At 43.2% G+C, this 24,877-nt stretch overlaps 1 protein-coding gene across 4 annotated transcripts in view; it reads left to right on the top strand.

Moving 5' to 3' along the window:
- KCTD1 (potassium channel tetramerization domain containing 1) overlaps positions 1-24,877 on the top strand; it is a 90,878-nt gene that overhangs the window by 5,784 nt on the left and 60,217 nt on the right. Inside the window, exons 2-3 of one of the 4 annotated variants that reach the window (XM_081251850.1) lie at positions 15,105-15,315; positions 15,818-15,910. The exons of the other annotated variants lie outside the window; for them this stretch is intronic. Of the exons in view, the coding sequence (XP_081107976.1) occupies positions 15,866-15,910 (45 nt within the window). The 5' untranslated portion in view covers positions 15,105-15,315; positions 15,818-15,865. The remainder of the gene's footprint in view (positions 1-15,104; positions 15,316-15,817; positions 15,911-24,877) is intronic. 4 annotated transcript variants of the gene reach the window in all.

Raw genomic sequence — 24,877 nt, 5'->3', positions numbered from 1 at the left:
TTGAATTTGGAGACTAGGCGGGAGGGATACACTTTTTTTTTTTTCTTAAAGATGGAATCAAACTTCTGTAAACGTGACAGAAGAGTGTGTTTAACAGCTATGGCAATTATAGGTTATCTGGAGCAATTAGGATTAACCACCTTGTTTAAAGTGGGTATTTTCCTGATTTTTAATAATATTTTGTGGCTGTATTATTTTTTCTGATGCAGGAATGTTTGCTCTCCTTTACAGAAAGTTCAAATTGGTGAAGAAACTAAATGGCATTAACATAAGTGTGGAACTTTTTTCATTCATTCAGGAAACAATTACTGAGCACCTACTATTTTGGCTTTGGTACCAGGAATCTTTATAAACTAATCATTTTCCACTTGGCAAGTAGTCTCATTGGCAAGATTTTGGCCTCATTAAATATTAAAATGAGATTAAAATAAGGTTAAAAGGTGACGAAAGAAATCTGTAGTTTTACTCTTGCATATTCATATTGCAGTGAGTACTCAGGTGTATTATTTTAAATTGATATGAACCTACATATATGTCAGCTCACTATCTATCATATCTGATCCAGGAAATAGAAAAAGAAGTATTTGCCACCAAAGGAGAAAGTGGATGCCATTCATCTCGAACGTAAACCCTGATTTAAAATCTGGTTCCCCTAACAAATGTCACCTAAAAGGCCATCCTCTCATCATTGTAGATGGATTTCAAGCAAGAAGACCCCCTTCTTCAAATAGGACTGTGAGTTGTGTGTGAGACCTCTTAGGTTTTCACCTTGATTTAGGCCAAAGCTCCACTTCAGTGATTTAAAAAAAAGTTCACTTTCAAGTTATCTTTTGGTATCTCCACTGCCATTTCTAAAGCAGAATCGATATAGGAGTTGCTTTGTGGTTACGTATGTTGAAAATCTTAGGACCGAACATAAACTAGTAATCTAGAACTTTTATTTCTAGAACCTATTTTACTTCTCTTGATTGATCATTCACTGCATTGTACCAATTGGTCAGGATGCTATTTGAAAGACTTCTTTGGAGAATTTAGATAGGGGATAGGTAGTGGGAATTAATTGGTCCAAAAAGGGAGATTGATTGACTTCGATAAATGAAAATGAAAGAAAATGGAGCTTTAGAATTTGAAACCTTGTGCTGATAAACATTTTTATTTAACACTAGTAATATTCTAAAGAAGCTGAATTCAACTCAACCATTGTTTTTTGTTGTTGTTTTCCTTGGCCCCACTGCAGGGCATGCAGGATCTTAGTTCCCTGACCAGGGATCGAACCGTGCCCCCTGCAGTGGGAGCAAGGAGTCTTAACCACTGGACTGCCAGGGAAGTCCCTCAGCTCAACCATTGTTACCTGAACCTCTTGCTACCTGCTAAGTACTGCCAAGAGGAGCAGGATTCAGTTTTTGCCCTCGGTCAGGGTTTACAGAGGACGGGCTTCCAAGCTGAAGTGATTCTCTGCTTGATGCATGAACATCACAAGGGAAACAGATGAACTTGTAAAGTTTTAGGCTCTTTGGGTTTCCAGATTTGTGAAAGTTTCTCTTTGCCTTCTCTTTCAAGAGAGGATGGTCTCTGAATGGTATCGAGTCTTTATAACAGAGATTGAGCTTCTATATGGTCTAGAAATAAATGGACATTTAAGCCATTCAGGATATCTCACTAATAGCCGCTATGGGCTGAGATTGAACCTGCATGTGAGGGGATATTACCTAGCGCCCATGGCTGTGACCTAGACACTGGACCCCAGCGCATCCTGTCAGATTACAGGAGGCCCAACCTAATTAGACGTGTTTTAGGTTTTCAGTAATTCTGTTCAACACTTTTTTTTTTTTTACTGTCAGCCTTTCTTCCTTTCAGCTTGTGCTATAACAATCTGACAGAGCCTTTTTTTCCTTAAAAAAAGATCCATTTATGTCTGACAGCAAACTTTCCTTTGTGACTGATTTTTTTTTTATTCATATCCTATCCTAAATTTGTCCGCATCTTGGGTCACAGAATCTTCAAAACAAATGGAAGTGGGAACCATCTTCCAGTATTGGAAGGCCAGAGTGTCTGAGCTTTAATTGTAGTTTTTGTCACAGCAGTTTGCTCTTGGGCAGCTTTGCAAACCCCAGTGGGAACTTCCTTTTTCTGGGAACCCACTACTTTCTGAGATTTGTGATTTGTGTTTAGCAGTTGGAAACAGTTCAGCTCTTGTGGGCCCTCCAGGTAGTTAGTTCGGTTGTTTTTAATATGGGGGGGAGGGGAGCGAAGGGGGAAGGGAGCGGGGGTGGGGGGTGGGGAGAGCGTGCGGGGGAAGTATAGGGAAGTCCCTCAGGCGTGAAGGAGCGGGGATGGGGGGCGGTAAGGGTCTCCTACGTCTGGAACCCCGGGAAACTGCGGGAACCTGGGGAGGCCTTGGAGGGAAGCCCCGGGCACCATCCAGGGCCGCTCAGTTCTTCCCCCATCACCAGCCCCATCTCCACCTGAGTACAGACATTTGAAACTCATCTTTGTAATGCAAGCCTTTCCTGGGAGTGTCTAGACTCCCTTCACACCCTGAATTACTGCTTTCCCCTGATCACCTGGCAGTGAACCCTGGCAGATGGGCGGTTTGATCCGGTCAGTAAGGAAGGAGGCAAAAATGTGCTACCTACAAAGGGCTGACAGATTTAAGAGAGGTTAGGCTGTAGGCTTCTGGGAAGAAAGAGGAATTTGGAGAGGAATGCTGGAGAATGACAGAGATAAGTGTTGCTTCCTTTGTGATAATTGGGTTACCGAATGTCAAGACTAGTTTGGAAGCTTGTAATTATCAATTTCTAGTTTTAACTACATGTCCCCAGTCCAGGGTAACTCACCCGGTTCAGTCCACGGTCTCACCACTCAGTCCCCATCCTTCCTCTCTTAACACAAGACAAAGGGAACTGTTATTTTTAGCACCGGGTCCCATAAGGGCTCTTTCCACCACGTTTCTTAAGCTTGTGGATTAGTTTTGATACCTAAACTTGCTGTGGCTTTTGCCATGTAGTTTTTGGTTTGGGGTTTTTTTTTTTTGGCTGCGACGCGGCAGGCAAGATCTTAGTTCCCCCACCAGGGATCGAACCCGCACCCCCTGCATTGGAATCATGGTCTTAACCACCGGACTGCCAGGGAAGGCCCTGCCATGTGGTTTTTAAGGAACTTACACAGGTGAACTGTTTCACCATACTGGCTTCTTCACTGTTCTGGGTCAGGGAATGGACATTTGGACCAGATCCACACAGGAGTGAAGTGAGGGAGTGTGCGGCCCCGAGGCTTCCGTTTTACTGGGCTACAGTCCAGAGACAAACGTGATTCCCTCCTTGAAGAGTCTGATGTCAACTGTCCCAGCCTCTCTCACTGACTCTGTAGTTAGGAAGTGGAATGTCATCATGAATAATAGCCAAGATGACCAGAGGGCTTTAAAGTGGTCCCCCCACCGGCAGCCTCTGCATCACTCAGGAGCAGTGGGCTACTTGGTCTCCTTTAATCTTCACACAGTCCTTCAAGGAGTTATGGTTATTATGTCCATTTTACAAAGGAGGAGTCTGTTAATAGATGTTGACTTAATTTACTGAAGGTCCAACAACTGGTTAGTGACTATGCTGGGATTTGAGTCCAGAACTGTCAGATTTCAGAGTCTGCTTTTAAATCCATGGTCTGTTGATTCCAAAATTCTTAACTGTTCAAATAAAAGAATCCATTAAAGAGAAGATGATATAACATTAGATTCATATCACTGCCTGAGGTGCTTTCCTGGAGCAACTTAAGAAGCGCGAACTTGTTAAAATACAGCAAAAAAATTGGGAACACAGAAGAATATTTCCAGTGCTTAACATGCTTCCAATTTGCTGTGTGTGGTCCTAGCCTCTGACGAGTCTGGGGACAGTATCCACCTGTTTTGAGAAGCCCCATCATATAGAACATGTTAAGAGTAGACTCCAGGGCCTGACTGCCGGGGCCAAAGCTCAGCTCTGCCCAGAACCAACCTGGTCTTCAGTTTCCTCCTGGGTCAGATGGGGACAGGGGTCATACTCACCTCCTAGGGTCGTCAGTGTTAAATGAATTAGTGTTTAAAAAGTGCTTAAAACAGGAGTGCTCGATGAACATTTTCTATCATTTTATTATCTTAGCACAGAATGTTTGACATATGAAAAACGGCTGATCTTGCTGATAAAGTCCCAGTCTCCGTCTTCGGTGTTTCTCTTGCGAATAGGTCGTCCAGGTGCTGTGCAGGGGCCTTTCTGCCGTGTCTCCTTCTGGGGTGTCTATTGCCTTGGGCCAGTAGCACCCCCTGTGGTCTCCTAGGAGATGGGCAATCTCAAGAGGCCTCTGGCACTGTGGCTCACCCGGGCCCCCTCCCTCTCACTGTCACCTCAGACAGCCATCCAAGTGGATGCTTTACACCAAAGCTGGGTTTTCTACCCTCTACTTTTCTTTGAGACTTAGCTCCACAGCTTCTTCTAAGTTTGTTCTGCAGACCCTTCCCATTGCTAGAGGGGGTAGGAGGCACTCTCTGAGGGGCATAATTGCCGCCCAAACTCCAGGGGATTCACAAAAGTTGGCTTAGAAGGAGATTGACAGCTTTTCACAAGAGTAAATATTATTTGGAATGGTTTGGGATTAGGGGAGCAGTCATAATACTGGGGTTCTTAAAACATTATGAAGGTCGTTATGGCAATGACTCGTAAATTTTTTTGGGGGGGGTGTAATTCAGGTTGTATTGCTTATTATGTCATTCCATACAACTTTAAGTAAACAGACGTTGAGAAAATATACTGGAAGTATTAAACAAATGATGGCAGTATTGATGAGAATGTTCAAGTATTTTACATAAGGTAGTAAGAGGCACCGCTGCCACTGTCACCCCCCCCTCCGAAATTTGTACATTTCGTATAAAAAGAGTAAAAATAGTTCATTGGCATTTAACTAGCATTATTCTTTGTAATGACTTTCATAAATTTTAGTTCCAGTATTCTAGAAGTAGGGCCTGTATTTGGCTAGATCTTCTGTTATATTGTTTGCATTTCCCTAATGCATAATTGGATTATAATTTTCTAATTCTTTTTTTTTAATTTTCTAATTCTTGACTTCTGTCTTGGAGACTATATAAAATCAATAGAAGTTTTACTTGAAGTTGATGTGTACTAATATATGCTTTGAATAGGCTGCAGAATCAGGGTAATTGGTTGGTGTTCTGATGCAGCATTGCTGACCAGTTAATGACCTCTTCTGACTTGTTCTCAGTTTGACAAAGTGAGCACTCTTATAAAATAGAAACAATTGCTGCGATGATGCAGGGATCTATCACCTCTAATTTAGTTTGCTTTTCAAATAATCACAGTATTCAGCCACCATATTCCCAGTAGTATAAGTTTGTGGGTTTGAGAATTATATTAATTATATTAATTAATTGATTATTAATAGCTTTAATTAATAATTCTATTAATTTCATTAAGCCAGCTCATCTGGAATGTTGGTTTCTATTTTGTGACATTTTTTTCTGACAAAGTTATATATAAATAGATTTTAGATATTTTCTTTCCATCTTGAACAAATATCTCATTGTTTTTTACTCCAGAAAAAAAAAAAGAGACTGGCAGAAAATTTATTTTACAGTGGAAAACATGTTGCTGCAGAAACACACAGACCTAAATAAAAGTGTAACAAGAATATTAGAAAACAGATTATGCTAGCTTCATTCTCTTTTCTTCTCAACGTGGTGTTCCTTCACACGTCGAATTTTTATAATTAACAGTAGGATATTCATAGTGCTGGTGATTTCACTATTTTCAGGATTATTTTACGGGTGGGGTGGTAAAGTTCAAGGTATGTTTCTCAAGTTTATGTTTTTAAACTTATGAAGAGGATCGTGGAATCCTAGATCCTATTCATAGCATTTAACTACTGTCTCAAGTGATGTATTTTAGAACCACCTCTTGGGATGTGAGTGATGATCTGAGAACAGTCAAGATGAAGGAGACTGCTATACAGAAAAACTCTGAAAATAGGATTCATTTATTGAGCACTTACTGTGTGCAAGGGCAGGAATTTGGAGGTAAAGAATAACTTAGAAATAGTTAAGAGAAGATTCTGGAGAAACGACAGTGGGAATACCTGGGGCAAGTCAGAAGGAGGACCCAATGGAGAGGACGAGGGTCTTGTACCATCTAATGACTGTTAACAAGTAAAGCCTGGGTAGTAAACAGTGTGTATTACTTTCTAAGAAATGGGACCGAAGATGGCCCGACCAAACTGAAAGACTAAACATTTAAGCCTTAAAAGTGTGTGAAGAGACAATGTAAAAACTCAGAAGAAATAAAATCTTACCTTGTCAAAATGTAAGCCTTTTCCTTGCTGTGACATTGATCTCTCTTGGGAAGGCCTTAGTATACTATTTTAGATGTCCCAGCACGAAGTAGGCTGCCACAGCTCTCTCCATATCAGCCCCTCTAAACGTTCACCCTGTGTTAATCCACGTGTTTTAAGACTGAGTATTTATGCAATAACCCAAAGAAATTCAGAACTGGTACTGTGTCCTAGTTTACATTTCAGTTCCAGCTCTTTGAATTACTAAAGCCTGGCTCCTTTGGTACCCAGCAGTATTTCTTTCACATCTTGAGTCTGGGACCATACGATGAGTAATCAATTACTAAGGTACATGAGAATAGTGCTTAATGATTTGCAAATGGCTTTCTTGTATGTGACTTCATTCTAAGGAAGCTTTGCAGGGCCCTTTGTAGTGTCAGGTACTGCGTTAAATAGATGGTGCCGACATAGATAAATTCCTTGCCCTTGGAGGACTCAGTCTCGTGGAGGGGGCAGACAAGTAACCTGAAAGATAAACCCCGATGTGTGATAACTCCTGTGATACTCTGTACACACAGTATAAGCAAGCTGAAGGGGGAGGGGAGGAACTGTGATTATACCCATCCTACAGATGAGAAAAACTGACCCTCAGAGAGGTTAGGCAGTTTCTCAAGTTCACCTCACCACTGAGGAGTGAAGTTCCAAGTCCAGGTCCAGGCCTCTTATACAGTGCTACTTTGGGGGCCGTCATTTATAGCTGAAGTTTTGTTTTGTTGGTTTTTTTGGCTGCACTGTGTGGCTTGTGGGGTCCTAGTTCCCCGACCAGGGATTGAACTCGCACCCTCGGCAGTGAGGGCACAGAGCCCTAACCACTGGACAGCCAGGGAATTCCCTAGCTGAAGTTATAAAAGCAGTGCAGTTAGGCATTAAAGGAAGAAAGAAAAAAAAAAGGACCCTGAAGCACAAGCATGTGGACGGATGTGTCTTTTAAAACCTAAAAGAGGCTTAATGTGATTTTCATGCTTTTGGTGTTTCAGGAAAATCCAAGGGAACATTCTGGATTAGGGTGAAATAGAATGGCCCAGCACAGGTTCCAGACGTCAGTGACTGACAGCTCTAGCCAGACTGACTGGGGGATCTTTCCTTACAGTGAAGCCCAAGCTCCTGGAACCCTTTCTGCAGTGGTTGAGGGCTGACCCCCACAGGGCGCTGCACGGTTCTGTCTGATCCCTGACTGGTTGGCAGTTGAAGACCAGCTCCCCAAGGCCTTCAGTCTTTCCCACTTCAGCCAGAGCACTTAATTAAAACAAAAAGTGAACACAGCTCTGATGCAGGTATGGCTAGTAAAAAGAACCAATAAAAATGACAGTGAAGTGCCCGCCAAATGGAAGATGTTAATGACACTAAGGCGCTTCATGGGGCAAGTCTGTACCTCTTGGCACAGGTCGACAGGCTGCCCACAGAGGCTCTTCCTCGCAGCGGCCCTTGGCCGCCAGCTTCCGCCCAGACTGCACAGGCAAGCTGCCCGGGCTCTGCCAACCTGGGGCGACCCGACTTCTTCCTGCAGGAACATCGCTGGGAAGTGGCCACCACTGACATGTAGCCCTTTTCGCTGGTGACAACAGATAACACAAGGTTTCAAGGATACTTTGGTGACATGGGAGCAAAAAGGAGACAGAGAAAAGGCACAGGATCAGAAAAGTAAAGGGGAGGGAAGTAGCCAAGGTACCTCCAAGCTTACTGGACATCTGGAGCAAACTCAGCATTCTCCATCAGTTCTAATTAGACTTACCAAAGGGTAGACCAAGTTAAAGCTAAGAGAATAATAACTCTGAATTACCCTTGGGCAAGTTAACTTAGTTTCCCATCTGTTAGATGGCAAGAATGGGAATCCAGTTGTTCCTCGGTATCCTCGGAGAATTGGTTCCAGGACCCCTGCAGATGTTCAAGTCCTATATGTAAAATGGTGTAGTATTTGCATATAACCTGCACACACCCTCCCTTATACATTAAATCATTTCTGGGTTACTTATAATACATAACACCACGTAAATGCCATGTAAATAGTTGTAAATACAATGTATTATAGTTATAAACACAAATAGTATTATAAATACAATGTAAATGTTATGTAAATGCTGGTGCATGGCAAATTCAAGTTTTGCCTTTTGGAAGTTTCTGGAATGATTTTTCCAATATTTTCGATCTGCGGTTTGTTGAAACTGTGGATGTGGAACCCATGGATATGGAGGGCTGACTGCACTCCAGTTGTGAGTGGTAAAAGCCCATAGTAAGTGCTCAATAACTGACAGCTTTAAAAAATTTCAGTTGGTTAGAGATTGCTGACAGGCTAGAGGAAAAGCAGAGGGATTGTATACAATTTCCAGCTGACCCTCAATATTCTCTTTTAAAGCTAAGACAGTGGATCCAAAAAAAAAAAACCCACAAAATATTTATAAACACAGGTGAAAGAATGGAAATATGCAAAGAAACCAGCTGGAGGACCCACATCTATGGTAAGAACAAAATAATGATAACCAAAAGGCAAATAATAAAAGAGAAAAATGCGTATTAAATTCTAGGTATCCCTGTTTAAGCCAGTGTATAACTCACTGAAGTATAAAAATAAAATTAAATCTGCAATCTTTTATCCTCTCCTTTACACCATGAAGAGGATAATTTAAATATATATAAAGTGTTTAACGGATTAATTTTGGACTACCTTTTAAGTAGATCTTAGAAAGAAGTTGAAATGACTTACAAGTATTGACAATATGTCTTCAGTGTTCAATAAAACTATCCATCTCATTAAAAAATACACAATTTGATTTCTTTTAATTATAAGCAATAAATTTATAGAAATTGATCTCTTTTTATTTATAAGTTTCATTAGACTGTCATGATTCCAGTAAAGTATATTCTAAATTGATTTGAATAAACAAAATATCTTAATCGTATAGAATATGGAACTGAGATCTTTTAAACTTTTATCATTAAAAACAATGCATGTGACCAGATGATAAATTGCAGGTTTTGTTTTTTGTTTTTTTTTTAATAATAGTTTTAAAAACATTCTCATAGCCACTTTACAACCAGAAAATATTTCATCCAGATACAATAAAGAATATGAAACTTTCTGGCAATGTATTAAATAGAACAGTGGCACTCTTTGTGTCAAAGTGCTAATTTGAGAGAGATTATGTCATGCTTTTAACTTCTCTTTTCCGATGTGGCAATAAAGTACTTGCTCAACTGACATAAATCATCAAATATTTCACATTTTAGTCTTAATTTAGTTTAGACCAACAAGTTTAGAAATGAAGTCAGTAAATATTATTTGCATCATGAAGTATGAATTATAATTAGAATATTAGCCTTCAATGCATTGCCTTTACCAAAGATACACATCTCATTCCTGAAGAATTCGTCCCCATGATCCATCCAGTAGCTAACACATATGTGTGGAACTTGTTACCGTACATTCTCAGCATACATGATTCGATCCAATCGCATAACAATCTTGTACCCTAGAAAGATTAAGTAGCCTGCCCCAGGAAGTTCAGTTAGTAAATGGCAAACTCAGGGCGTATCCCAGGGCTCTCACTTGACCATTTATTCAACAAATACTAATTTTTTGTTTTTTTGACTGCGCCACGCAGCTTGTGGGATCTTAGTTCCCCGACCAGGGATTGGACCCGGGCCCTCAGCAGCGAAAGCACAGAATCCTAACCACTGGACTGCCAGGGGATTCCCATCAACAAATATTGAGTACCTACTATGTGCCAGTCACTGACGACCCAATAAAGAACAAGACAGAAGGTCTCATTTCTCATAGACTTGACATTCAAGTGGGAGAGACACATTAAAACCAACAAAACTATCATTGAAATAGGCTGAAGTGACTGGGCGGCTACTCCCTCTCCATCAGTTGGGTCCCACCCACAGAGGAGTGGGCCACACACACTGAGCACATGGGCTCTCCTAATCCCAGAGGAGGCTCTGCATGAGCCGCAGATGGACCCGTGACTGGTCTTGTTCACTCTTCCAGGTACAGGTGGGCACTTTTAAATCAGACTTATAGTTTCCCTAACTAAAATATTGGGTTGGCCAAAACGTGCGTTCGGGTTTTTCCCGAACGCACGTTTTGGCCAACCCAATGTTAGGGGAAGGATGGTAACCTGTATAGAACAGGTCTGAGTATCGTTTCTTAAGAGCTCAGGGTGGACAGCACATCTGAGCACCTCAGCTTGTTAGGCAGGGAGAGGATACGGAGGTCCAGAGAGATGGGTAGCAGAATCTGATCCAGAGTCAGGAAGTGCTCCTTATTCATAGGCTCAGAATCTCCTTCCTGGTCAACAAAGCCCCCTCTTCTCACTTGCTAGGCTATGTGTAACCCTTACGATGTGATGGTTTCAGACTTTATTCAGTTGATTCCCGTCCTGGGCAAGGTCCTCCCATGCCTTCAAAGGACTGGGGTCTTTCTCTCAGGGACACATTTCCCCACACTGCCTCACTGAGGATACCTGTCAGAAACTCTGTGCTTTTCTCCCCACTTCTATACTAGAAAGCATCTAAGGTATTATTGATGGAATCAAAAGAAAACATCCACATGGGTGGGCACTTGTTAGTCAGCACTTGATGCTGAAGGATCGTGGGATTAGCATTTGAGAGTGAGACCACCTGGCATGGTTGCTGGTTACTGCCCTCGCCTCACTGGGTGTTAGTCTAACTTACCTAAACCAATTTATGAGAAGTCCTTCTTGATGAGACAGGCATTACCGGAATACCTGCTCAGGTGATCTTGAGAATCCCTTCTGCCCTAAGAACCTAGGATTCCATCCTGGCAAAAATGTCTGCAAGTCAAAATTTTACAAATCAAGTGTTTGTAAATTAGATCGCAATTGAAAGACACTGAGTGAATTCTCTTTTGGAGCCCTCATTTGTCCTCGATGTGAATTCCGTTATGGGGTCAGGCTGTTTAAAGTTAACCATACCTTGGTACACTTTCTAGTGTCTGTTGCCATTTCTGGTTGGGATTTATGTTTCAAGGATGTATGTCTTTTTCTACAATATTCAACTTAATGTGATGTATAAGGTAGCGTATCTGATTTAATGTATCTCAACCTGTGGTTGAAATTTTCTTACTGATTTAGGGTTGTTTTCTCTTTTATTTGCTGTATGCAGAGTAGCCTCTCAAAAACTAATGGTTGAATATTTTTAAAAGTGAGAGTTAACACTTTCATGATTTTTATTCATTGGACCCTTTGCATAAGGACCATTCCTGGGACGTTGCTTCCTTTTCTCACTGCTCTATTCTCAGTGCCTGGCACAGTGGTTGGCACATTTTAGGTGCTCAAAAGTATTTCTAGAAATGAATAAAAATATTTTGTAATAACAATAAAGGTGAATTTATAATCTTTGCCCTCCTAGCCTTGAGCAGAATGGGTCTAAATATTTTACTCTCATTTGAAAAAATGAAAACTAATTCTTCAGCTGTGAAGGTTAGAAATAAAAAGCTCCTCCAATGGCACATAAGGAAAAAACGTTTCCTTAAATATGTGTGGCACACCTACTGTGTGCCTGGCACTGTGCTCTGCTCTGAAGGTCAGACGATTAAGACAGTGCCCTGAAGGTTAAATCGAGTTCTGTCCTGCATATGTTGCAGAAGCAGTTTGTTCTCTTCTGTTGATTTCTTAGCACACGACAGGGATCACATACAGCCAAATAAATCAGCAGCTAGGTTAAATGCGGTGGTGGTAGCAGTGCTGTCCTAGTAGAGGTGCAGGTCTGGTTGGTGAGTTGTGCCCTCTGGGGATGACGGTGGGGCGAGACGAAGATGGACTTGCCCCGAGGTCACCACACCTGGACTTCAGCTCCTTCTGTGCTTTAGGTCTGGACTAGTGTTCACCTCTCCACCTCAGGCCTACTCAGGTTTTCTTTTCTTTCTTTTTTTTTTCCCCCAGAGCCCTCATTTCTCCTCTGCCTTTCCCTGGCTCAACCTCCAACCCCATAACAACTGAGAGAAACCCTTTTACAAAGGAACCCGTTTGATTCCGTAGAATCATCCAATGTGTAGTATTTGCTCAAATTATAGAGTTGACGGTGCACAACTGCGAAATTCTTAGGGAGGGGACTCCAACTTTAGGGGGTCAGTGTTATAATTTGGATTTAGGGAAAAGAGTTCCTTTTGCTTGTCTGTCTGTCCGGTTGTCTACGTTAGGCTCTTGTGGTTATTCTGCCTCTTCTTGCTCTCCTATGTTAATTCTATCAATATTAGGATGTATCATATACTATATTAGGAAATATCAATGACTATTGTCACTAATACCATTTTTCTTTTTTTTAAATTTTACTTATTTTTGGCTGCGTTGGGTCTTTATTGCCGTGTGCGGGCTTCTCATTGTAGTGGCTTCTCTTGTTGCAGAGCACGGGGCTCTAGAGTGCACAGACTTCAGTAGTTGCAGCGCATGTGCTCAGTAGTTGCGGCACATGGGCCCTAGAGTGCAGGGGCTTCAGTAGTTGTGGCACGTGGGCTCAGTAGTTGTGGTGTGTCGGCTCAGTAGTTGTGGCACATGGGCCCTAGAGCGCGCAGGGGCTTCAGTAGTTGCGGCATGTGGGCTCAGTAGTTGCGGCACATGGGCCCTAGAGCACAGGGATTTCATTAGTTGTGGCGGTCGTGGGCTCAGTAATTGCGACTCGTGGGCCCTAGGGCATGCGGGCTTCAGTAGTTGTGCGTGGGCTCAATAGTTGTGGCTCGAGGGCTCTAGACTGCAGGCTCAGTAGTTGAGGCACACGGGCTTAGCTGCTCTGCGGTGTGTGGGATCTTACTGGACCGGGGATCGAACCCTAGTCCCCTGGATTGGCAGGTGGATTCTTTTTTTTTTTTTTTTTTTTTTTTTTTTTTTTGCGGTACGCGGGCCTCTCACTGTTGTGGCCTCTCCCGTTGTGGAGCACAGGCTCCGGACGCACAGGCTCAGCAGCCATGGCTCACGGACCCAGCCGCTGCGCGCCACGTGGGAGCTTCCTGGACCGGGGCACAAACCCGTGTCCCCTGCATCGGCAGGCGGACTCTCAGCCACTGTGCCACCAGGGAAGCCCTGGCAGGCAGATTCTTAACCACTGTGCCACCAGGGAAGTCCCATTTATCTTTTATGAGATTTGATCGTGGACTCCAGACGCCTTTTGATTGATCACAGGTACAGAAAATAAAATCAGTGCCCTCACAGTTATTTAATTCCGTTTGAGAACTTATATCTGTTCTGGCTTAGTCACAACCTCCTTGGGTTACGTTTTCTTTTAAACTTAAAGAATACTGTCTGAGAGGGCAAAGTACAGTTAATAAAGGGATATAAACCAAACTGCCTATTTTTCCTTCTTGGTGCTTTTTTTCAACTTACCTATTTCTCTTGGTTCTTATTCTCCTTTGGGCTTTACTCTTAGTTTTCACTTCAAGGGGGTGTAGAGAGAACAGAGAAGGGAAGAAGGAATTTGATCTGAGCGACGTGGTAGACACAGGGAGGTGTGTGAGCAAACACCCCTGATGGGAAAGAGCATGGTTCATTCCAGAATATTGCAGAACAGAAAGGAAGTCTGTGGGCTTTGTGCACAGAGTGATGGGGAAGGGGTGAAAGAGAAAGCTGAAGGGTTCGGCTCCAGCGCTGTGGCATCTAGACTGTGTTAAAGGTTTCAAACCTCATCTGTGGTCTGGGCAGTTGTGGAAGGGCTATAAGCAGTTGTGGAAGGGCTGTAAGCAGGACAGGATTCAACTTATTTGCCTTGTTTTGTTTTGTTTTGTTAACAAGTTCTCTTTGGTTGAGAGATGTGGACCTTGGATTGCAGAGGAACTAGAGCAAGGGAGAGGTGACGGTGTCCAGGGACTAAGATAGCAGTAGCGGGAGGGGGGAGAAATAGTAGATGGTTCCCAGAAATATATGGGTGGTGTACTCCACAGGACATGGAAGTCGGTGTCGGGGGGACAGGAGTTCAGGTGATGGACAGGTGAATGGTGGTGCTACATATTGAAACAGGGGCCCCTGCGGGGGGGGGGGGAGCCCTGGAGGTAGATGGTGAGTTCTGCTTGGGAGTTGTTGGATTTGAGAGGCTCTGGGACACCCGAGGGGAATGTTGGCTAAGCAGGTAGATAAACAGGTCTGGCAAAAGTCGTCTGGAGGATAATATTTGGAAGTTCACCAGTTTGTGGATGAGAATTGAAGCCACTTGGGGTGGATTATTTTGCTTTAGAAAGAAATCCTAGCTGGAGAATAAAAGAGAGCCCTAAGAAACTTGAATATTGGGTAGAAAGGTAGAGAAGGGGCTTGCTGACATAAAGCCAGGGGGGCGGGGCGGAGGGCACTGGTAGGTTGTAGTGTGTTGGGACCAGAGGGAGTAGTGGGCTTTGTTAATGTGGCTGAGATTTCCGGTAAGATGAGACCGTGGTATACATCCTCTGGCTTCTCTGCAGAGCAGTTCTGTGGTGGGCAGTGGGCAGAGGCCATATGGAGGGACCCGAGGGAGGGAAGAGAGGCGAGGAAAGGGGAACAGCTGGACTGCTTTCAGGTTTGACTGTCCAGGAGAGGGGTCAGGAGAGCGGGAGCTGGAGGGAGCTGGGGCTGGAGACAAGTTTGTGGGGGATTTTATATATTTTTAACATGGGAGACCCATGAGCATGTTTACATGCTGATGGGGATGGGGAGGAGTCGATAGCAGGAAGGAGGGGGCGGGGGGGTCCCCGAGGACAAATGAGGTGGCTGGTTTGGGGTGGTCTTGTTAATATTTTATGTACTTTTCTAAAATCACAGAAGGAAAACACTGACCCAGGTTAGACGCAGATGACACTGCTACCTCAGCTCCCCTGCCGGCCCTCAAAGCCCCTCCTCCTTCATCTGGCCCAGCGTGCTCCCCAGGGAGTCTGAGATCCTGGCTCCCACTTCAAGGGCGTTCCTCATTCAACCGGAGAACATCTTTTGTGTTTTAATTGAGTCAGTGACAAAGTGGAGGATCACATTCAAGGTAGGGGCCCATTTTATCAAAAGGAAAGCTAGATAAAATAGGAACACTCGGGCTTCCCTGGTGGCGCAGTGGTTGGGAGTCCGCCTGCCGATTCCGGGGACGCGGGTTCGTGCCCCGGTCCGGGAAGATCCCACATGCCGCGGAGCGGCTGGGCCCGTGAGCCATGGCCGCTGAGCCTGCGCGTCCGGAGCCTGTGCTCCGCAACGGGAGAGGCCGCAACAGTGAGAGGCCCGCGTACCGCAAAAAAAAAAAAAAAAAAAAAAAGGAACACTCGAACAAGTTGCACGGGAATGAACGTGCTGGGTCTCAAGTTTCATAGCATGAAGATGGGCGCTTTTTGGCATCACTTGAACTGATGTCGAGTATTGTGCCTGTGCAGAGAGACTTTCTAGATTTCAGGCTTGCATTCACTGGCTTTTTTCTAGGGGAAATATTACTGTGACTTGCAACAAGTGTAATTTTTTTAATTTGTTTTTTTTAATTGATAAACTTTATTTTTTAGAGCAGGTTTAGATGCCCAAGGAAACAGCAGAAAATTCAGAGAGTGCCCATGGATACCATGTCCCACACAGTACAGCCTGCCCCACTATTGATGGTACGTTGTTATAATTGGTAACCCTCCACTGACACCTCCTGAGCACCCAAACTCCATAGTGCACATGAGGGCTCATTCCTGGTGTTGTACATTTTATGGGTTTTGACAAATGTCCAATGACATGCATCCACCATGTAATATCATACAGAGTAGTTTCACTGCCCTAAAAATCCTCTGTGCTCTGCCTGTTCATCCCACCCTCCCCTCTATTTATTTCTATGTGTGTTTGTTGGCTTGTTTGCAACCATCTTCTTCCATGTAAGCATAGCAATTCGATTTTCAGTCTCTCCTTCTGAAGATCTTGATAGAACCTTAATAACAGCTTTGTTTGGGTTTTGAGTACTTTTGTACCTAAAAGAAAAATTCAGTCCCTGACCTGGAATTATGATTTTAAAGCAATGACTTCTAATTCCGGCTATATTCTCCTCTCTGCAAGTATTCCCTGCCCTACTTTTTAAGCTCTCTGTAGTTAACATTTCAAGGAAACTTTTTTTTCCCTGTTTATTTGCGGCGTGGCCAGGAGGGCAGAGAGATTCGCCCTTGACCCTCCCAAACCATCAGAGGGCAGCCAGCTGAGGAAGTGTTCTGAACCTCTCCTGAGTCTTGCAGAGTAGATTTCCGTTCCTAAAGGGCCAGAGGAGAAGCAGAGAAGCAGCGGCTTCTTAAAGGTACTGGCAACAGTGTTGTCAGCAGGGGCCTTAAGAGATGGAGAAAGGTAGTTTGGGGATTAAGGAGTTAAAGCATTAGCATTCGGGGCTCTAGTTTTTACTCATTGCTACTTCGTGCAGAAAATATGTTGCTTTAAAGCCTAGGGAAACTGCTCATTGTAAATTAAGCGGTTTGAAAACTGTTGGGAAAAAATCCCAAAATGTGCAGGGAGAATTGGACTGAAAATACCAATGCTTCAGAGAAGAGCCCCCTGGGCGTTAAGCTTCTTGATCCTCGCATTGTGTTTCCATTACCAAGGCTTTACCCAGGTCGCCTCAGTTTCCAACATCCCTCTGGATGCCTTGGAGGAGACGGGGTGGGGCTGTAAAGTGGGGATGGCTTCTCCGACATCGCAATGCAAGGACATCGTGACTTTTGATGTTTCTCGTTTCGCCAGTGTTCATGTTTACCTGGCATTTTCTCTGGACTATTTCACACTCATCCCAAGTGACAGTAACCACGAAATCACAGGTTTGATGTGCTATAGCTGTATATTCTAATCCTCACTAAAACACCCAGAACTATTTAGAAGCAAGAAGATGCACGGTGCCCTGCTTGGGAACACCGGTGTCGACCACAGCCTCATAGAGCTGGAAGGTCCCCCCCGGATTTCCTGAAGCCCGTGAATCGAGGCCCCCCGCATCGTGCACGTGAGGCACGGTCCCCCTTGTCCAGTCGCTCCCCGGTGCCCAGAAGTGTCAAGGAAGGGCTGCTTCCTTGCTGGTCTCTCCTCACGTTTGGCTAACCCGCAATTTTGTGCATTCTTGGATTTTTTTTCTTCCCACCCAGAGGAAAATGCTCTCAAAAGACTGGTCTCCAGCGTCCAGGATTGTGTAAACGGAGGGCCCCGCCCTGGGGGGTGGAGCTTAGAGATACCTAAATCGTTTGCATATTTCTCAACTACTCTTAAACACCTACCCGCAGGTGCTGCGTGGGCCCTGGAAAGGACAACTGTCCGTCAGACTGACAAGGACGCTGCCTCTCCTGAGCTTATATAGTCTAGGGGGTGAGACAGACAAAAAGGGGAAATAGGTAACAGCAAGAAAATGGGATATAGTAGCAATATAGTAGCATATAGTCGGATATGTTCTACAGAACATGAAACCCTGGGGGCATGACAGGTGGTTATGGGCACGTGGGCCCACTTAGACGGGGCACAAAGAGACCCATCCTGGGAAGAGTGTTTCAGGCAGAGGGAACAGCGTGTGCAAAAGTTTTGGAAAATCTTTGGGAAGTGCAGGTTAGGTTAGTTTAATTCTGGGTTGCCAAGAAGGGAATGAGGTGGACAGTAGGTTGGACCTTACTGGAGGCAGTGGGGAGATAGGGGCACTGGCTTATACAGGGTAATCACGTCCCAGAATTTAGCACGGGACGAAGCAGATTGCAAAGCGGACCAGCGCACGCGCGTTGGTGCAGTGTCTGCGGCCTGAAGCAGGTTATTGACCTCTAAACTGCACGTGATCTGTCCGGGATGCTTACTAGCAACGCTGCCTCATGCAGGGGTGTCTGTACCCCGCTTGGCACAAGGCCTGGCACCCTGAAGTACCCAGCTGCAAAGGTTTTGCTAGCTGAATCCTCCTCTTAACCCCAGAGGCCTTGTGGAAAGTCCTTATGGGTAGAAAGAGATGCATGGTGAGAAATAAGCCAAGATTTAAAAGTTGTTTGGGTAATTCTGCTCTTTGCCAGCCTCATCAAAGGAAGGCTCTGGAGAAGAGTGGCTGGTATTGGCTGGGTTTTATAGGAGAGGGATTTTTTTTTTTTAGGGAAATGAACTCTTTTGATATTCAGCATTCTTTCCAGCGGGCCTTTCTGGGCAGAGTTTATCCAGGCAGTACATATAAACAGTGAGATCAAGGCATTTTGTTTGGGGAAGAGTAAAAGTCGTGGCTCTAACAAATAAGTCTGGAAGGGCATATGTGGTTTTGTGTCTTTAGGTTCTTTTCTTAATTTAAAGAATGTTTTATAATTTAACACATGCGCATATTAAATTTTTAAATATGCCATGAAAAATGGCCTTGTCTCCTACTCCTGGAAGAGAAGGACTTCCAGTTCCCCACTTTTCTCCCTAGAGACGGCCACTGTTACATTTTCTTACAAATTCTTATGATTCAGCCATTTAATATACATATTCAAATATATTGCATGCATCCCATATGTGTTTTGAAAGGTAGTGCTTTCTTAAACGTTTGGGTGCATGGCAGCTACTCAAAGGTTTGGGGAAAAATCAGACGACATAGAAAGAAGATGGAATAATGTCATTGGGATATTGATTCCTGAGCATGAGTGAATTGGGGGTTCACATAAGTAATACAAATCATTGCTAAGGGAAAAAATTAAAATCATATGTACAGTACAATGGAGCTTATTCTATCTGTAGAGACAGATTTTTGGGGAAATAAAACAGAACCTTGAATATTCTGGTTATGTATACTCTTGGAAAATCTTTTGGAGTCTTTTCTTCTCTCTCTCACCAAAACCTGAAAGTGTTTGAGTTGTTTGTGAGTGCCTTCATCTGGGCCCCTACAGCAGGCAAATGTGGTCCACGAGAAAGTGGAGATGTGGGCCTGGGAGATGTCCTCAGGCCCCCTGCTGGAAAGCAGGCAGTTTGTGCAGGTGAGGACCAGCATCCTCATACAGGTGTTAGGGTGAGCGCCTCACCTCCTGGTAGCCCCTAGGGGATCCTCCTGAACAGGGCAGCAGCGAGATGCTCCAGCTGGTGATCTCAGGGCATTTGCATTAGAAGCCACCCCGGTAACAGCTGGGAAGCTCGTGAGTTAATACCTCCCTGACCCCCAGCATTGTGTCCAGTGCAGCTCCTGAAGCCCTCAAATCCTGTTCTGCCGAGGTGTTCCAGGACTGCCACTTCCACTCTGTTCCCTGCTTGGAACCACCCTGCTACAGCTGGGTTCCAGTGACAGTGGGCAGACCCCGGAGCCTGGGAGTGGTTCTGAATGGGGCCAGCCACAGTTCCATCACCTAAACCTTATCCTTCTTCCACAAATGGCCTTTGCCAGTCTGCTGGCAGCTTTTCTTAAATTAGCAAAGTAGAATCAGCAGTAGGTAAAGGAAGATCTCCCCACCACTTTTTTTCCAAACTCAAAAACTGGGTTAAATACATGTAAGTAAGATTTTTTCACAAAACCACTCAAGGCTTGCCTTAAGTTTATGATTTTTCAGATTTTAATGTCCTTTCATGTATATTATATAATTTGACCCCGACAACAACCCGTTGTGACCGTAAAACATTATTATCCTCCTTTGATAGATGCAAAAATCGAGTCTTGTAATAGCCAAATCCCATAGCAAGTTCGAACAGAAAGTAAGACATTGTACACAGTGGACTTTCCCCAGAGGAAATGAAGGGAAACACTGGTTCTACAATAGGTTCCTAAAAAGTAAGGTTTCCAAGTCAGGTGCGTTTGGGGGAACATTGCCATCATCTTGAAACCCTATGTAAGGAAACCTATTTAATTCAGTGTTTTCCAGATTTATTTGAATTAACTCATCATCTTCCCCCACCTGGAATAACTAGCACTACTACTTTTCATAACATTTTGGGAAACACAAGTCTACGTCATCAGGGAAAATGTAATTTTTTTGCAACTTTAAAAAAATGCATCTCTGTAAATTTATTTGTACTATTTAAAATAATTTTAACTTTAACAATTTAGAAACTGCAAAAGATACCCACATGGCTATCAGCCACCACTAGTATTTTCTGATTCAAGGAGCAGTGGACAACCTATGGGAGATGCTTGAAATCTCCTTTAGTTCTCACCCACTTACTGGCTTTGTGACTTGGCCAAATTACTTAACTTGTCTAAACCTCAGTTTCTGTCTGAAAATGGTGTTATATTAATTCTTACTTTAGGGTCATTGCAGAGATTCAATGAGTTGACTCACGTAAAGCATGTGGCACATAGTAAGTGCTCAGAAAACATTAACCTTTATTATTCCTGAGATCCACGCAGATTGCTGTTCAGCATAGTCTGATAGACTCTTGTCTGGGGGATAGATGCCATCAAGATTTGATTAAACTTGAGAAAATTACAGTTGAGTTTCCTAGGGCTGCCATAGCAAAGTACCATAAACTAAATGACTTAAACAGCAGAAATATATTATCTTACGGTTCTGGAGGCCAAAGTCCGAGATAAGGTGGGTATCGGCAGGGCTGGTTCCTTCTGAGGGCTATGGGAGAATCTGTTGCATCCTGCCTTCTGGCTTCTGGTGGTTTGCTGGCAATCTTTGGTGTTCCTTGGCTTTATAGTCACATCACCCCGATCTCTGCTTTCGTGTTCACATGGGATTCTCCCTGGGTGCTTGCCTGTGTCCAAGTTTCCCCTTTTTCTAAGGATACCAGTCATACTGGATTAGGGCCCACCCTACTGCAGTTTGATCTCATCTAAACTCATTACACCTTCAATGACCCCATTTCCAAATAAGGTCACCTTCTGAGGCACCATTTTGAAGTTAGGGCTTCAACATATGAATATTTGGGGGACACAGTTCAACCCCAACACCAACATAGTAGGTCAGTCTTGAGAACGTGCAAGAGGAAAGAGATCTGGTTAAATATTTGGTTGTGAAATTTTGTACTTGCTTTTTTTTTTTTCTTGGAACTACTTTTTTTCAATCACCTTCATTTTTTTTGTCTTTATTGAATTTGTTACAATATTTCTTCTGTTTTTTGTTTTGGTTTTTTGGCCACTGAGGCATGTGGGATCTTACCTCCCCAAACCAGGGATCGAACCTGCACCCCCTGCATTGGAAGGCGAAGTCTTAACCACTGGACCACCAGGGAAGTCCCTCAATCACCTTTATTAAGGTGGTATTACATACAACAAAATGCATCCAGTTTAAGTGTAAGTTCAGTGAGTTTTGACAAGCGTATACACCTATGTAACCACCACCCCAGTCAAGATATAGATCATTTCCAACATCCTAGAAAGTTTCCTCTGGTCCCTCCCCAGTCAGCCCCCTGCCATAGCCCAGCCCCTAGGCAATTGATCCCTGGTCTGCTTCCTGCCACTGTGGATTAGTTATAGTTGTATCTTTTCTAGTCTTTCACATAAATGAAATTTTACAGTATATATATTCTTCTGTGCTGACTTTTTTGCTTGTGTCTGCTTTTGAAGTGAACCAATAGTCCACAGGAATCTAGTGTAGAAGTTTTTAATAACTATAAATCCAGCCCTTAGAATTCTGTAGCTAGATGGAGCACAATTTTGATAGATATTTTTTAAAAAACATTATTTCTTACTATGCCTGTGGTTCTTTATTAGAGACCTTATACCCTCATTAAATCCTTAGATCAGCCTTGTGAGGTAAGTATTCCTTTCTTCATTTATAAAAGAGGCAGTTTCTTGGTGCTTTTTTTTTTTTTTTTGTCTTTGATTACTGCTACCTGGAAAATGTGTTTAGTTGAGGGAAGTTGAACGTCAGAATATTGGAATATGGCTGTCATGGCATTTTTATTTATTTATTTATTTATCTATTTATTTATTTTTTACAAGGAGAATTTTTTTTCTAATTTATTTATTTTTGGCTATGTTGGGTCTTCATTTCTGTGCGAGGGCTTTCTCTAGTTGCGGTGAGCGGGAGCCACTCTTCATCGCGGTGCGCGGGTCTCTCACTGTCGCGGCTTCTCCCGTTGCAGAGCACAGGCTCCGGACGCACAGGCTCAGCGGCCATGGCTCACCGACTTAGTTGCTCTGTGGCATGTGGGATCCTCCCAGACCAGGGCTCGAACCCGTGTCCCCTGCATTGGCAAGCAGACTCTCAACCACTGCGCTACCAGGGAAGCCCTGTCATGGCATTTTTAGTGAAATGTCACAAGGTCATTATAAAGATTAAGTAAGATAGTATGTGTCACGTGTTGGGTATAGTGCTTGGCACACGGTGAGGGCCCCCCAGTGCTCCTTGTTGCTATGGTTATTAGTGGGCTCAGGGCCTGTCACAGCCGGAGCCCCTCTATGATAATCCAGGCCCAAGCTTTTCACCCTTCAGGGCCCAGGGTGGGGTGGGTCTGGTGGACAGAAGGTGGTCCTGTGCCCCTCCCTCTCCCCCCTCCCCCAGCAGCACTGCCTTCTTCTGCTTTTCAACTGCAACTCAAGTGTAAGCTCTCTTCTGAAAAGTAAAGGTTCCACGTGAAGAAATATGGGCGCTCCCCTAAAGTTTAGCCTCCTCATTTTATGGCAGGAGCGCTTGAACTCAGCTCTCCAAACTTCCAGCCTTTAGGAAATTAAAACAGAGGCAATGCCAACCCAACACTGAGATTGTAACATTGTACCAGTTCAAAACGAGGACTGTCCTTACCCATCTCAGCATTTCCCGTGCCAGCCAGGCTGGAGTAAACGTTGATAGGCATACATATTGAAGTTACTCACCTTACAGTTTCTTGTTTGGGACGTTATTAAACATTTTAGAGCTAAAACATGGAACTGGCTGACACCATCTTTTTAGCAGTCATTTTCATTTTGTTTTTTTAGTTCTAATGTGTCATATTTTCCTCATCCCTTACCCTTCATATCACTTTTGAAATACGTGTGAATTAAGGTCAATTAGCGTGTGTGTTGACACCCACCTCCAACTCAATCTCCAAATTATCTTCATATCCATCTTGAAGAGGTGGTAATTTCAGCTTAAGTGGCAATTAAAAAGCAAAGAATTACACTTAATAACCTCCGCGGGGGTACCTGAGGTCTTCTGTTGTGGCATCTCAACATTTGCTATTGGTCGTCAATAATTTAGGCGGGATAGCCTGTGACTTCCATGTAGTTTTACAAGGTTACCAAGGGCGCCACTTCTCTCTGGGGAGATGGCAGAGAGAAAAGAGCTGTGTTGAAGCCCTGCTCACCGGATGCTTCTTAGCTGTGGGCCTGGAGCAAGTCTCCAAGTGTCCCTGAGCCTCAGTTTCCCTTTTTGGGGAAAACAATCACATACCAGCTCTTTTCCAGCCCTGAGGTCATTTGCTATTTATTATCAAAGCAGTGATGTACAAATTCTGTTTTTGAGCTGCTATCTCAAATGTGATCCCATGTTACGGGATTGACAGTAATTTAGTTGAGCGTATTGTCAGAGTTGACAGTGAGGATATAGTCATGCTAATTAGAACAGGTACAGTGAATAGGATCTTGCTGGAGCTGTCTCATTAAGACTGAATTGAATTGATTTTGATGCTTTTTTACAGATTTTTAAATTAACAGTAACAAATGACAGCAATTGGCTCCAAGTATATAGACTTTTATCTAGAACAGCCATAGTCCCTCTCCACGATGGTTATTTTTTTACATTTCAAGGATGCTAATTTCCTACCTCCTATCTCCTTTTTTATCATCCAACTAAATTTATTAGTGCAGCCGAATATAGCTTTAGAGAGAGACGTGGTAATCACTGCTTAATTTAACATTTTAATTTCCGTAGTCCAACTACATGCAACAGGATATATCAAGAACATTATAAGCAGATAAAATAATTCCACTGATGAAATTTATTTTGAGTCTTATTTTGTATAAATGGTTGAGTGAATATTAATACTGAGATCATCTTCCCCATTTATTACTAACTTCCTTTGATTACCTTTTAGTTTGGGATTTCCATTAGAAGGCCAGCACGTCTTTAAATGTAAAGATTTAGAATATTTATTTGTTTCAACATAACACTTCCCCATACAATACTGGACTGACTTACAAACAAGTAATTACTATTTTAGCATCACTCTCATACCAGACTCTCATCTTTCGCTTATTTGTCATACATACAAGCTGCAGAGGAGGCATGTTATCTATGTTTGAGGGCACTTAATTCACATGGGAATTCTTTAGGTGGTGGCTAACTAAGCCCCTCATCAGAGTGAGGAGTTTCTGAAGACATGTGAAAAGCAATCTTGTGGGATTTAAATAACATAATTGTGAAAGTCGGGCAAGTTTTCATTAACCAAGTGTCTTCGTTGAGCTAGAAGTTGTACTTAAACAGATTTGAGAAGAAAGTAATAAAAGTAATAAAGTAATGAAAAGTAAACTAAAAGCAGGAAAAAATGAATTTTTACTGCTTACTATTCTTGTCAGTTAATAATATCAGAAGTTCATCAATATACACTATGTGTATCAGTTAGAGTATATTCTCTTTTCTTAGCAGAAAAGATAATACTTGTAAAGTTTAAGTTTCTGGGTATTTGGATAGTACTGCATACTATGCAGTATAATGTAAGCTGGGACCTCACAGCAAGTTCAGAACCACTAAACAGAGGGAATGAGAAAG

Source organism: Mesoplodon bidens (genome assembly GCF_964165515.1).
Source record: "Mesoplodon bidens genome assembly, chromosome: 13".
NCBI classification, from domain to species: Eukaryota; Metazoa; Chordata; class Mammalia; order Artiodactyla; family Ziphiidae; genus Mesoplodon; species Mesoplodon bidens.
Note: the sequence above shows the minus strand (reverse complement) of the source record. Positions and strands in the feature narration are given on the sequence as shown.